At 38.1% G+C, this 14,781-nt stretch overlaps 1 protein-coding gene across 2 annotated transcripts in view; it reads right to left on the bottom strand.

The window, feature by feature from the left end:
• Positions 1 to 14,781, bottom strand: part of FRYL (FRY like transcription coactivator) — a gene marked incomplete at both ends in the record, with an annotated part of 139,115 nt that overhangs the window by 27,250 nt on the left and 97,084 nt on the right. For both annotated transcript variants that reach the window (XM_084233592.1, XM_084233593.1), the window contains 9 exons: positions 408 to 605; positions 1,608 to 1,748; positions 3,147 to 3,317; positions 7,825 to 7,922; positions 8,214 to 8,821; positions 9,988 to 10,082; positions 11,408 to 11,598; positions 12,424 to 12,545; positions 14,032 to 14,236. In XM_084233592.1, the coding sequence (XP_084089718.1) occupies positions 408 to 605; positions 1,608 to 1,748; positions 3,147 to 3,317; positions 7,825 to 7,922; positions 8,214 to 8,821; positions 9,988 to 10,082; positions 11,408 to 11,598; positions 12,424 to 12,545; positions 14,032 to 14,236 (1,829 nt within the window). The remainder of the gene's footprint in view (positions 1 to 407; positions 606 to 1,607; positions 1,749 to 3,146; positions 3,318 to 7,824; positions 7,923 to 8,213; positions 8,822 to 9,987; positions 10,083 to 11,407; positions 11,599 to 12,423; positions 12,546 to 14,031; positions 14,237 to 14,781) is intronic.

Genomic DNA, 14,781 nt, shown 5'->3' with positions numbered 1-14,781 from the left:
TACTATACTACTTGGAAGTTTCCAGACCAACAGGCCTTCTCACACTTTCAAGCCTCCATGTGCACATGCTGCCTTTTCTTTGATTTGTCTGTCTCTCCCAAACTTCTATACACTCTACCCAGGATTACTTACCTTTCAACATTTAGCTCACATCAGACTAGATGTATGTGCTTTATATTCCTGTCGTGTTTTCAGCTTACTTCCAACTGAGCACTTATCATTGTTTATCTGCCTATTTCTCCAAGAAACTGTAAGCTTCCTGAGTAGGCTTGTCCCCCACCCATACCTTGTTCTCATAGCATCGACAGCAGTAGGAACTCAATCAATGCTTGCTGAATGAGAGATTAAAGAAACAAACAAATGAAAATTTCCAACAGAGCAGCTATATCGATTTCTAAGCATCTTACCTCAGATATATCAAAATGAAAATCTAAGGTCTTCCCAGGCAACTCCTTCGAGACGTTATTAAAAATCTTTGTGAAGGATATTTCAGGAGAACCTATGTCTCCTCCATAGGTCTTGGGGATGTCGTTGGGAACAACAAGACTTGCAGAGCGAGACACCACCAGTTTTAATATGTTAAGGGCTTCCTTCCAATAAGGACTCTGGTTTAACAATAGACATGTACGTGTTACATAGTTAACCAAAAACAAAAAATTAGTGTATACTACTATAGATGTTGAAATATTGTTTTCACAAAAACTCTTGTAAGTTATTAAATTTTAACTTTGAGATCCTTAACAGAGGTTCTGAATTACAAAGGAAAGAACACAAGTTATAATGTACTCTTCAGTTTTATGAGACACTATATATAGTGTCTTCCAGATCTACCTAGACCTTTGAAGAGACCTAGCTGCCTCACCTGCCTTCAGCCTTGCCTCTGACATTGTCTGTAAGGAGCAGCCTTGGCCCAGTGTCTCAAAGAGCTGTTGGCTATTGGTTCACACCAACAGCTCACAAAAAGCTGGTACTGACCAGCACTACTGATGGGTGACTAGCACTCTGGCCACCTTTCGGAGTGTCCACTGCTTCTGGTTCTTTGGCACCACCTACTGGTGCTTTTGAGTCCATCATGGTCCAGTCCAGCATCTGCTGCTATCCAACCTGAACTTCAGACTGTTGCTGTGCACTGCTGCTGTGTCACCTCAGCAGCCCCACCTGTGAGCAGCACCTCCAGCTACCACTGTGAGTTGGACCCTAGGATACTACTGACTAGTGTGCCACCAGCTCCAGGCCCTCATTGATTGGACAGTGCCATGGGGCACGAGTGGCCCTGGCTTGGGACTGCTGGACACTATCTGGATGAGACAGCTGTGGCCTTAGAAACCCGTTCTTTCTCCCAATCTTCTGTTTGTTAAACCCCATTGTTGTGAGACCCTGAACTTGAGTGGTATCTTGCAATTGAGTGCATTGGCAAGAACCCACAGAGTCCCCCTCCTTGGCACTCTTTGTGAACTGTTTTACTCTCTCATTGCAAATACTCCTGAAAACATGATTTATGTTTTCATAACCACTTTCCTATTCTGGATGTTTAAGGTGCCTCTGATTTATGATAATAAATTGTCCTGAGATGAAGACTTCTATCTCTAAGTTTCATGTTCACGTACCTGTACATATTTGCCAATAATCTTTATGATCTCCAAATTGAACTGCTTCACTGGAGCAGCAGAGAGGTCAATATGACTCAAAAGACTATAGATGATCTGTAGCAATGACTGCTGCATACTGGACAATCCTTTTTCTAACAGCTAAAATATCAAAAAGTAAACTTTAGTCAGATTAAAGAAAATTCACTATTTATATTAAGGATGTTGAAAACCATAATAGATTTACCCTCTAAGTTTCTGGTTAGGCTAACAGAATTCACCAAAATTCACACCAGTCCTGAAACATTTTATGATCAGTAACCTAGCTAAATTAACTGGGGTTAGCAGTAATTTAAAATATCTGAGCAATGACTAATTTCTTCTAAGATTACATAGTGAGTTAGGTGTAATTTCTAAAGGTAATGTTTTATAAAAGAAGGGATTTAATCATAAGGTGACAGATATTTTAGTAAGTAGAAATTTCTTTTGGGGTTCTTTGTGGCTATATACTCAGTAATTTATTTTTCTAAAAGTGCAGGCGTTTCTTCAACAAATATATATTAACTTTTTATACTGTTCTAGGGTAGTTTTTTTCTTATAATTCCATTTTTAGTCTTCAAGTCATATTTTATATTAAGAAGCAAATATACCATCAAAATAAAAACAGCCAGCAGAAATGCCTTTGCATGCTGCATTATTATTCTAAAAAGGATTTCAAAGCCAAGAATTAATTTTGTGGAAACAAAATTTATAACCATTCTTCTCTAGGCTCAAGACCACTGAAAACATTTTTCCATTTTAAATAAAGTGAGGTTTGCATTATTTTGAGTTTTATGTCAATCACCATAAAGGAGGAAATACATTCAAAATGATCCCCATTTTTAAAAAGTTGAGGTTTACATTATTTGAACTGTATTTTTTAAAAGATTTATTTGTTAATGCATACCAGAACTGGGGCGTAGGGCTGGGATGTAGGCCAAAGGTGCGGGATTGGGGGTGAGATGGTGAGAGGATTCACCAGAGACAGAGTAGGGAGCAGAACAGGCAGATCTACTGAAATACACTGCAGAGGGGAGCAGTGGGCGAGGCAGGAGAGGTCTGCTGGGCCATGTGGGTAGCTACCTGGCCCGGGATTGAACTCATGCTGCAGTAGCCCTTAACTCCTTGCATCACCAGGGAGGCCCCTACATTATATGAATTGTTATCACTTAAAGATAGTGAATGAACAAAATCAACAAACAACTATGAACCAGAGACACTCTATAGGAGGTTGGGGGCGGGGAGGGTAGAGATTGAGGTCAAAATAAGGGGGTCGCAATTGTATGAGGAATATAAAAATAAAAAAAATTTATATAAAGATAGTGAATGAAAAAATAAATACTACGTATGGGGGGTAAATTCTCTATAAAAGGAATTACCTCTATTTTTCTTTAAACAGAGATGTTATCTATACTCACTCTCAAAGACAATTGGTATTGGAGCTGCTTCTAGAAATAAGTTTAAAATTTTGCCATGGACCGGTTAAAAAACCCACCCCTCTCTCATTTTTGAAAAACTTACCTCTGCAAGGTAAGTCACAAGATTAAACGTGGTATCTGAGAAGGAGTCATGCAGGTATCTACACACGACATTGATCCAGTTAGAACAGTCTCTCGAGTACGTGTGTGTGCTGTACAGACTCATCATGTGAGCCAGGTTGACAAGCGTTGGACACTTTTCTTCTGCACAAACCTAAAAAACAAAATAATTTCATTCACCTAAAATAGAGACACAAGTTTAAATCTGATCTCCTACTCAATGTATTTAAATAATTTAGATGTCTGTTGAAGCTAAACGGCATTTTTTCTCAATATCAAAAAGTTTAACAGAGAAGGAAAAAAGCACCAGGTGGGTCCTTAGGAGAGTAACTGAAGAGATGGAAAGGTGATTACTATGTCAAACACTTCTATGGGTGTTTTTCAGTTTGATGCTCTTGTAAAATGTCTTTGATAATGACCCATGCATGGCTTTATAGCCCTAAATATCATTTTACATTAATATAAAAGTTTTGCTTTATAAAATCCATACGTGGTTCAGTGCACAAGTAACTAAGCAGACAGGCCCAATGCAGGAATTTCTGGCGGGCTTCAGAGTTGCTCTGCTGCTGAAGAAATGCCTTAGCTTCAAGTGGCCCAGGGCATCACTGTTAGCAGCCCACTGCAGAGAGCCTCAGCACAGAAGCTACACTGCAAGGATTTCACTGCACTTCTCACGAGACTGAGTCCTTTACCTTCAATGAAGTACAGTCTGTAGGGAGGAGTCCAGATGCTCTACAGGAAATCATCACAAGCTCTCATGGTCCTTTGTCTATCATTTAAAGGCCACTGCAAAACGGACTGACTTCCTAGAGTTGTTTGGTACAGTACTTTGGAATATGAATCCATAAATGTTTGGGAGGATCTTAGTGACCAAATAGTGCACCTCCTTAGTTTTTATAACTGGTAAGGATGTTCTTTAGCCTCTTCTGGGAACTACTGAACAATGCAGAAATGCAACAACGCAGAATTGGACATGGCTACATCAGTTTTTCTTCTACCTGTCCTACAAGGCTAACCTCACTGAAAATTCTTTTAGTTTGCCCTTTGTTCATTTTCCTCACTTCTTCCATCTTACCATTTTGCATGTATTTTCACAAGGTGTCTAGAGTATTTATTAACATATTACCTTTCAAAAATATTTTTCAACTTTTAGGTGAATATAATTGACTTATATTTGAGGTATAATTGACATACTATCTAAGTTTCAGATGTATAACAAAGATTCAAGATTTGTAAATATGGTAAAACCATCACCACAGTATGTCTAGCTAAAATTCCTGATTTCCTTTGATTCATAAGACAAGCCATTGATACGAAGGTATGTGAGACTGTGCATACTAGTAACACAGTACTTGGAAATTATTTTTTTTTAAAGATTTATGTATTTGTTTATACAAGAACCAGGGTACAGGCCAGATGCGCAGGAGGGTGGGAGAATTCACCAGAGACAGAGCGGGGAGCAGAACAGGCAGACTGACTGAAATACACTGCTGAGGGGAGCAGAGGGCACGACAGGAGAGTTCTACCACGCCATGTGGGACCCTCGCCAGCCAGCCGGGATCAAACAGGAGCTGCAGAGGCTGTGGACAGCTTCACAGCGCGGCGCTCAACTGCCTGAGCCACCAGGAGAGGCCCACTTGGAAATTATTTTTATAAAATCATTAAAAGCAGTGAATTCATGTAATAGTTTTTTATATACAAAATAGACACCAGGGAGGAAAAAATGGGGTATTTTTTTATTTGTAATTCAAATATAATCATACTACTTAAAAAAAATTAAATAACTTGCTACTCTGCAGAAACACACTTTGAAGTAATTTTTAAACTAAATCTTAAAATTAATTTTAAAAATTTAAAATAAATTTGAAGCAGAATTTTTTCCAAAGAATAAAAATTTCTGATAGAATTGTATTTTCAAAGAATGATTTTTTTTTTAAGGCCTACTTTTTTTTTTCCCCCAAAACAGTGTTACTACATTTTTTTTTTTTTTGAAGGTTTATTTATTTATTTATACAAGCAGTGGGTGCAATCAGAAGCACGGGAGGGTGAGAGGATTCATCAGAGCCAGGGCGGAGAGCAGAAGAGGCAGACTGATGAAGTACACTGCTGAGGGGAGCAGCAGGCGGCAGGAGAGGTCTGCGCGCCATTTGGGACCTTCACCGGTGGCCGGGAATCAAACTGGCGCTGCAGAGGCTGTGGGTAGCCTCGCAACCCAGCACTCAACTGGTGCGCCACCAGGGAGGATTTAAGACATACTTTTGAAGAGGAAGACACAATTCCTAGGAAAATATGTTGCAAAATTTTATAGTAAAGCAAATGGCTTATATTTAATTTTTTAGTTTTTGGAATAACAGGTTAAAATATGACTGAAAAAAGAATGTATTTTATAACAATTTTTCCAGCATACTATTTTTGCCACGATGAATAGCTAAAATTGACAATATTTGTCCTAAGTGTTGCCTCAATTTGAAATTCTGTATTTTCCCAGGACTCACACAGCAAAACCAGGCACATTTGCATAGTAAGGAAGCACATAATGGCAGAAAATTACTCTCTACAGTTTGAGAGAATAATTAAGGAATCAATTTAATTCACATCCTGCAGGTTACTGAAAGCAGACAGAAGGAACCTTTGTGTGCCTCTCAGCAGGAAAAAAAAACAGACTTAAAAAACAATTTCTGACTCACAGAAATCATATTTGGCTTTTTTAAAGCCAGGAAGATATGTAGGAATTTCCTGTGCTTTGCCTTGGTCATGACAACCAAGCACTGACATTCAAGGGGCTTCCACATCCTATGGGCCATGTCTCCTTTTACCCCAGCATTTAGCAGGAAGTTATATGATGCCTTTCAGCTGCCACTCTTAAATGCTTCTGCTTCCTTTATTAGGGAATTTATTTTTACTTTCTTCAAATCCCAAAACAAGCTAATAGACTGTCCTCGCCTTTACATTTTTCTTCTTGTCCTTTATGTAGGGAAAAAAATTCTTGTTACAATGTTTGTCTGACAGGTCATTAGAATATTAAACTGAAAGTTATTTTGATAAATTATTTGTATCACTTTTAGATCTCATTAATGTACATATATGTTGGGTTTTGGGCAACCATTTTTAAACTAAAATATGTTTCTGTTAACTATAATAATTACTCTTCTTGATAAATACATACTTTAAAAAATGACTATTATCTATATTTATTTAGAAACAATTAGGGATGGATTCAACAGATATCTTATTAAATATTTTCTTGTTATTTATTAAATATTGTTTATCAAGATAATGAAAGGGTCTTATTCTTGCTACCATTAGTGAGATTAACTGGGTGGGTAGTGTTACATTTAATTGACAATTTTTCTCTGTGCATTTATCAGTGTTTGAAATTTGGGCCATGGAGGTGGGTGTCTTCTTCACTTCCACTCTCGTTTTTTCTTTTACTGTTGTGCTACTTGTTGATCAAATCTCAGCTTTTAAAAAGTTGCTAATATAAAAAGTTCTTCCAGAGAAGTTTACATGTGTGTTCCCTTCTGTCGCAGGGAACTCTCATTTTTCTTCTCCTAGTGCCTTGGATGATATGACATTTATTGCTGTTCTCTTCCACCTCCCAGTTCAACTAATTTCCTGTTGTATGTATATTACTTGTAAGTTAATAGAACTCTTCCTGTAACCACGTTTTCAGTCTGAAAAGACTTTTCCTCACAATTCAATGTAATAAAAAAAATGAACAAGTTTAAGCAGAAGGCAAGATATTTGAGTTTACTGTTATTGAGGAAAGTTTAAGATTTAAAATGTCAAATCATATTCTTTTAAAATCAAGACCAACAATATTGTAAAATAAATGCTTGCAGATATATAAATAGCTACATTCCCATTTCAGATTGGTATAATGAGAAGTGATGAGGCAAATAAGAAAAAAAGAATGAAGGGAACAAAGAATAAAAGAGTGTTAAAAGGAAAAAGACAAACATGAGGGAGAAAGAAATTTCAAAATTGCAAAATATTTTATGCCCTCTTCTTCCATAGAGCCTTTGCACAGTTTCTTCTGCCTAGAAAAAAAAAAATATGTGTATATATATACATATATATACATATATATATATATGTGTGTGTGTGTGTGTGTATATATATATATATACACACACACACACATACACCCTATCCGAGCTGTTCTTTGTTTCTTATCCAGGAACCTTACTTTGGTTATTCCCATTCTGCCTTCCATGGCAGCTTAGACAGGGCTTCCTAGAGAAAGGTTTTTGCTTTACATGCCTTTGGAGTACTTGGTGCTCACACTGCACCAAGTACTGTGAGTTTCTCTCTACTTTGATTATCATTGTGTTTCTAGCAGCTAACCTAGCACTCAGGAAATGTTTGACAGTGAATAAGGGAATGAATTAGAAATTGACAGAGAGGCAGAGGATAAAGCAAGGAAACAGAGCAGAAAAAGACTCAGACTCAGAGGATGGTTACTCTAATTTTATTTACTGTCATGCAAGCAGTTGTAACTTAGATCACAACTATATAACTCCTTTGTATGTGTAACAAAATTTTAGATGCAAAATTCACAGAGGAATTGACAGTAAAATTCTTAAGAGATTCCTCCCCTTGAGATAAATTTCCAGAAAAATTTCCCTCTAGTATAATCTTTCAGTGTAACATTTGCTTACCTTTGCTATTCGACTAGCTGTTTCTTTGCAAAACTGAGTCGGGCTGTCAAAATGCTGGATTAAGTGAGGCAATAAGCAAAGGATGTTAAGAGGAAAGCCTATCAAAAAAAAAAAAGAGCAAACAATAACCAATTTTATTGCACATCATTTTAAAAGTTAAAGGTATGTTTTTAATGACTCACAGAAACCATTTTTCCCCCCTTGGGATACTAGACAGTCTAAATATTTTTTTTTTTTTTTTGCTTTCAGCAAAAATTTAAGCTATTTCACGTGTAAAAAAAACCTAAAACTGTGGAAAACCAGAGATTAGTAGATTTCAAACCAAATGACTTCATTTTACATTTACTACATTAAAAAGCAAAGCGTTGGTGCTATTCTGTTAACATCACCTGACAACTGGGAAGGATCCACCAATGTGTGTTTGGAAACAGCAATGAGTTTGCTGAGAAGGTGCACGGTCATTTCCTGTGTAGATACTGAGGTAAAACCCTTAAGGAAGAGCTGTTGAAGGCCTGGGAAATTATTCCATTTCAGTTTGCTTTGTACATTTTCAATCTTCTCTCGACTCTCTGATTTATCCAAAGGCAAATGGATAAGCAGTTTGTTGAGAAGCCTAAGAGCCAGGAGGTATTCATATTCATAATCTGATTCTAATAAAGATGCTGCTATCCAAAAAATGGTGGCCATCAGGTTGGTGGGCTCAGTAGTGGGCTGCACATCATACATTCCCTTCTCTCTCAGAGAGGAAAGGCTTCTAGTCCTTGCTAAACTGCTGCTGTGGTTTATCCGTCCATCCATTATATCCAGTGTGTTACTTCGCCGCCGGTCACCTCTTCGGTCAGCAATTAAACTTAATCTCAAAGAGTTACTTCTTGTATTACTGTTATATCCCAAATAGTTGCTGCTACTAATGGGGCTTGTGCTTAGATTGAGTTGTCCAGTGCTTTTCCTGTTAGCTGCATACTTGTTTCCCATTATAGGATCATGGTATGAGGTTCTTTAAGGAAAGAAAAAAACGTGAATGCATACACAAGCACTTCTTTTGTTACATTAATTTCACTCTTGAAAACACTGAAGGATAGTAACTTATGACAGGAAAAATAATTTTTAAGTATATCTGCCTTTGTTTCAACAATTTGAGTTCCACCATATTAGAAAAAACTTACAATAATCCTTTTCTTCCGAGGCCAACTATTTCCTTTGAGTTGGATGAGCTCTAACTAGACGTGAGAATTCTGCTATAGTAACTATTGTTAACATTCTCCTCTGGGATTTTAATAAAGATGTGTCCAAATGTCCAAAGTAGACCCCATTTATCTTATTCCAAACTCGATGGTTGCCATTTCTGTCAATATTTAATCTTTCCAAAAGAACCAAAATAAAAAAAATACCTATTTTTGATTTCTCTGTGTTCCTCCAAGTCACTTATCATTTACTACAAAGTAATTACAGAAAGCTTTCTACATGTGCTGGCAGTATGCAAAACACTAGGAATATTAAAGTTGGGGGAGTTTGATATGTAAATCAAAAAAATGTATAGATCATTAATTTCTATTATTTTTTATTGACTTATTTTTTTGAACTGTGTTTACTGAGGTAGTGTTGATTTACAACACTGTCTGATTTAGGGGTACAGGTTCACACCTCTACAAATTCATGTTATCACATCATGCCCACTGCCAAAGCACCATGATAGCTGTTATTAAAATATGAACAACATTTTGAGAATCCAGAAGATAAAATAACACTATCCGGGGAGAGTGAGAAGTACTTAGGATATCTGTGATGGGATGTGAAAGTCAAGTCAGTGTGGGCTCTGTAGGGAAGAGAGAGTGGGAGAGCCTATTGGAAGAAAGAACAGTGTGTGGAAGGTGAGAGGGGCCTGCCCTGCTGAGGGGGCCATAGGATGTTGGCTATGGGAGGAGTGGAGCTTGCCAAGGAAGCCCAAGTGGCAAAGCAGAAAGATGAGCAGGACACAAGGGGAAGAGCATGGCCACTTACTAGCCTGGCCACCCTCCCATATCATCACTGTCTGAAGCTCATTTCCCAGCGACTATTTTGGCGTAATTCTCACTACCAGTATGGGAATAACATAACGTTAAACATATTTAGCTTCTCAAGTTTTATATACAAATCTATAGGTTGCCTGGTTTAAATTCTTACTGAGAAAGGGCAGAAAGAAGATCATAATGCTTCATGGTTTCAGCCAAAGTATCAATTGCAGATTCCAATGTGAGAAGAAGCTCAATCACGAATCCCTAGAAAAGGCAGATTTTAATTAATTATGCTCTGGGGGAAAAAAAAAAAGAAATTGCAACAGGCTTCCCAATGAGTTTTGAAAATAGAACAAATTCCACATTAATATTACCAATGATTAAACTCTTGAGCAAAGTGATCTTGCTGGTTGATGAAAATTTATCAAACTATGGTATAAACGGACTATAATGGCAACACAATTCACTCAGAATTGCTTAGACCAGAAATCTGGAGACAATCCTTATTTCCTTCTTTCACAAATCCAGCACCAAGTCTCGAAAACACTATTTTTAAAATATATCCTAAATTGGGCTGCTTTTCTCTACTTCCACTGCTTCCTTTAATCTCAACTACTGCCCTGTCAGACTGAAATCTGTTAATACCCTTTTAACTGACCACCTTGCTTTCAATTTGCCCCTCAGGATTCCACTTAGCCACCACAGTGAGTTGTTTTCTTTTTTTTTTTAAAGCACATCTGTATCACCTTCCTCTCAAAACCTACCAGTGGCTGTTCATCAAATTCAGAATAAAATCTCTCTCAACAGGGACTACCCCGACCTAGACCTCTCTACCGATCACTCTCCTGCCTCTGCAAGCCCCCATTTGATAAAACTCCAGCTACAATGATTTGCATGAAGTTCCTTAAAAAAGTCTATTGCCAAAAAAAGGGCCTTTGCACTTGCTCGTCCTATTTCCCTGTCTGAAATGTCCTGACATTATCACAGGACTCATTTATGAATGTTTTCAAAAATCACCTTCTGGTCAAATATAAAAGATCACTCTAACGTATTACTCTACCTTATTTTCACAGCACTACTTAAAAGTGTGTTATGTATTACTGGCGGATTAAGGCTGGTTTCCCCAGTAGAAGTCGAGCCTCCAGCATGCAAGGCACTTTGTTTTGTTCACTCAATCCCCAGTGTCTATAACAGTGTCACCAAAAGCATTAGTTTGGAGAGACTTAATTTCTTTAGTGTGTTTTTCACTTGTCTTAAAAGAGGAAATCAATGTTTTATTTTAGATTTAAATTTAACTTCCTATCTTTTACCTTGTGGTCATCCCAGGGAAATATCCAGGGCTCTGTGTTGTGTACAAATGTAAGGCTTTCTCTGATAAAAGCAAATTGTTTGACCCAATTAGTATGTTATTAAATATTATTTGTAAGATTGTTTCTCAATTCTTTGCCTGCTTGTTAACATCTGATGTTAATAATGCCATGTAAGCATCTGTATGACCTTTATCTTGCTCTACTTGCAGCAATCCATATTTGGCAATTGAGTCCAATGAATAGTAGTTCAGTAACTGCTGAAATCATCTAATGAAATACCTGTGCATCTTCTCCTGGATCCCCTACAGTTTCAACAAGTCTGGCGAGAACATCAGAAAGTGTAGTTGCAGAAAGAGGCTGTTTTAGAGCCCTGAAAATCTGAAAGGATCTCCCAGCATAGTGACGAGACGAACAAGAAAGTGCTGTTTGCAGAGCAACTTCACTAAGATGATGTTCCAAATGGATTCCTTCTGCAAAAAATAAATGAAATATGTAAGTGGCTGCTATTTTTTGAAATATAGGTGTTACATACAATGAGAGGCTAACTACTAAAAAGTCAGTGCCCAGCACAGAACCAGGCAAACTGGGTAGGCACACAAATTTTACAAGTCAATATTTTTTCTTTCATTCAACTCATTCTGCAATTTAGATGACAATTAATTCTGATCTCCTGGGAAGTAACCCTTGAAAACAAAGTTTCTCAGCCTCAGCATTGCTGATATTTGGCCAGATAATTCTTTGTGATGAGCACTGTCCCCATCAGTATACAATGTTTATTAGCAAGACACTGCTAGCCTCCACCCAACTGTATACCAGTAACCACTTGCCCCCCCCTTTTGTAGTGGTGACAAAAATGTTTCAGATGTTGCCAAATGCACAGAGGGGTAAGATAATTCCAAGTTGAGAATGACTGCTTTGACACATACAATTTTACTTTGTTTTTCACAATGAGTTGAATTTTAGATCATAGATGGCTGTACCATACAAAAAAGAATTTAAAGTTTGTCATTCCTACAGATGTTCCTTTATACAACTGCACTGAAATTTTATCATACCATCACACAGAAAACAAAGAACTCCAAGATGCCACAAGCTGCATTCTTGCTTTTTTAGTAGTAGCTTAATTTCCTTCAACTAAAACAGATGTTACTACTAAGAAAAAGAAAACCCATCTACAACTTTTAGACAGAACAACTCTAAAGAATTTTGCTAAATATTAGAAGTTTTGACCCCATCTTATAATATCTCACTGAAAGCAAATACTATATTGAAAGCAAATATTTACTGAAAGATACCTGAGCTTGACTGCTTGAAAACAGAAACCACATGTTTGAGAAATGTCGTTAACTGCTCAGCACTCTTTATGCTAGGATTCTTGGCAGAAACATCCTCATGGTTCCACAGGGGCCCTCTTTTTCTGAAAACAGAACACATGTCATTCCTCTGGCTTTTTCACATCTATTAACAGTTACACAAAATGTGCCATTGCAATTAGAAAGAACAGTACTTAAAGAGGTTAAAATAGCCTGTCACATAGTCTATTACTACTCATATACTTGGGATACAGAGACCCAGGCTATAAATATAATTTTCAAAGTCATCTATCACTACAGGCAGATTCTCTGAGAGGTACTATGAAAAGGCAACACATTTTGCAAAATGAGAAGATTAGCTACTGCTTATGTGTTGCAGGCCAAAACATTTAAATTTGTGGAGGCTAAACTGCATTTATATTGAAATGCAAAGACATAAAATTACTAGCTGAAACTACAGGAAATCTTTAGGACAGAATAATGTCCTGTCCAGTTTTTCTTTAAAATGTCTGTATTCTCAAGACCTCCACCTTGGGCCTCCCCGGTGGCGCAGCGGTTGAGCACTGGGTTGCGAAGCTGCCCGCAGCCTCTGCAGTGCTGGTTCAATTCCTGGCTGCTCCCCGGCCACCGGAGGAGGGTCCCACATGGCGCGCAGACCTCTCCTGCCGCCCGCTGCTCCCCTCAGCAGTGCACTTCGGTCCTTCTGCCTGCACTGCTCCCCGCTCTGGCTCTGGTGAATTCTCTCACCCTCCCACGCTTCTGACTGTACCCAGTGCTTGTATAAATAAATAAATAAATCTTAAAAAAAAAAAAAAAGAAAAAAAAAAAAAGACCTCCACCTTGGTGAACAAGAACTAAGCCTCTCTTTACCACAGGCCCTGAAAACCTTGCACATGGTCACGCTGCCCCCCCGTCCCTGTCATCCCTAATTTGTCCTGTACACATAAGTGATCAGGCTGCTTTTCTCAACGCATTTATTTAATTGTGCCTGTGACCCAGGCAGCACAAAGATTTTCAATAATGGCTCCTTTCTTGAAAGATAAAAGGCCTACAACCTATGGCCCAGATTTCATGGCCCTCTACTTTGAATTCTTGGAAGTTTTCTTATCTAGGAACCTTCCCCAGCATTACAGTTAGATCGGATGATTCAACATTCTCAACTACATGGTTGGTTGAGAATGTCCCCGGGATTCTTGGTTTCCTCATGTCCCTGGGGTTCTTGCTCTTGCTGTTTAACACCAGCCCTGTCCTTCCCATCTAAATTTCTTCTTTACTTATAATGCCTTGCAAAGAGTAGATCAAAACTAAATAGCTGAGGATTGATTAATAATGTAGCTTAAGAGTGTAGAACATGCATTCCGATAATCCTGTATTCTCTTTGGGCACTGGTCATGTTTAAGGCCCTCCTCAAGTGTCACTGTGTGAGCACAAAAGAAAATCTCTGATGACATCATAATTTTCAAAATATTACACAACATAAACCTGCGCATTTCAGATCTATAGCATTTCGGACAACAACAGCATGGCTCACAACAGCTGATAAAAGAATCAGAAACAAAGAACTTAATGCAGGTCTGCTGCAGATGTTACCTTGAGGTAATGAATTCCATGAGGGTTTTGACTTTTCCATCTTGCTCTACTGAGATGTCAACCTCATTGAGGAGAGTGGTGTGCAGATGTGAAATGGTGGTGCTGTTATTTCCTAAGCTGATACTAGAAGAGGTAGAACTTGAGCTAAGCCCTGAGTCGGTCATGGGGGAGGGCTGGTAATCAGGTATAAAATCATTAACACCTGCTGAAAGAGGAAGACAGTCATGAATATCCACATACCAAATAATCTCACACACTAACTAGAGAATGAGGCTGTTGTTCCCAGAGGCTGTATGAGTGCCATACAGAGGGACTGTTAGTGCTCACGGATGCAAATGAGGGCTCCTTCTGCTGGGTGTCATAAGCACCAGATTCCATCAAGCCAAGTTTTGAGTAACCATTGTTTTCACAGCCTGTCCTTACACTTTAACTATAGTAATTCCCCAGTTAAGGTTTGCTGATCCATTCTTAGAAACTGCAACTCTAAGTGAGATAATGTGCAATGCAAGCAGGTCTTCCGGTAACACTGGGATTTTTTTCTTTCTCATCAACATAATGAAAGGACATTATTGGAGGACCTGCTGTTTTTGGATTCATGGTGCCATCCTCTGCTGCCATCTGCTGGAAAAAGTTGAAAGTGACAGTTTCCTAAAAGTCTGGCCTATTTCTTCAACACAGATTTCTATACTATGAACTGATTTTTAATTTCTTATGCAGTGGGTTCAATACTTTTGGTTTCTTGTTATCCAA

This window comes from Talpa europaea (genome assembly GCF_964194135.1).
Source record: "Talpa europaea genome assembly, chromosome: 5".
Lineage (NCBI taxonomy): Eukaryota > Metazoa > Chordata > Mammalia > Eulipotyphla > Talpidae > Talpa > Talpa europaea.
Note: the sequence above shows the minus strand (reverse complement) of the source record. Positions and strands in the feature narration are given on the sequence as shown.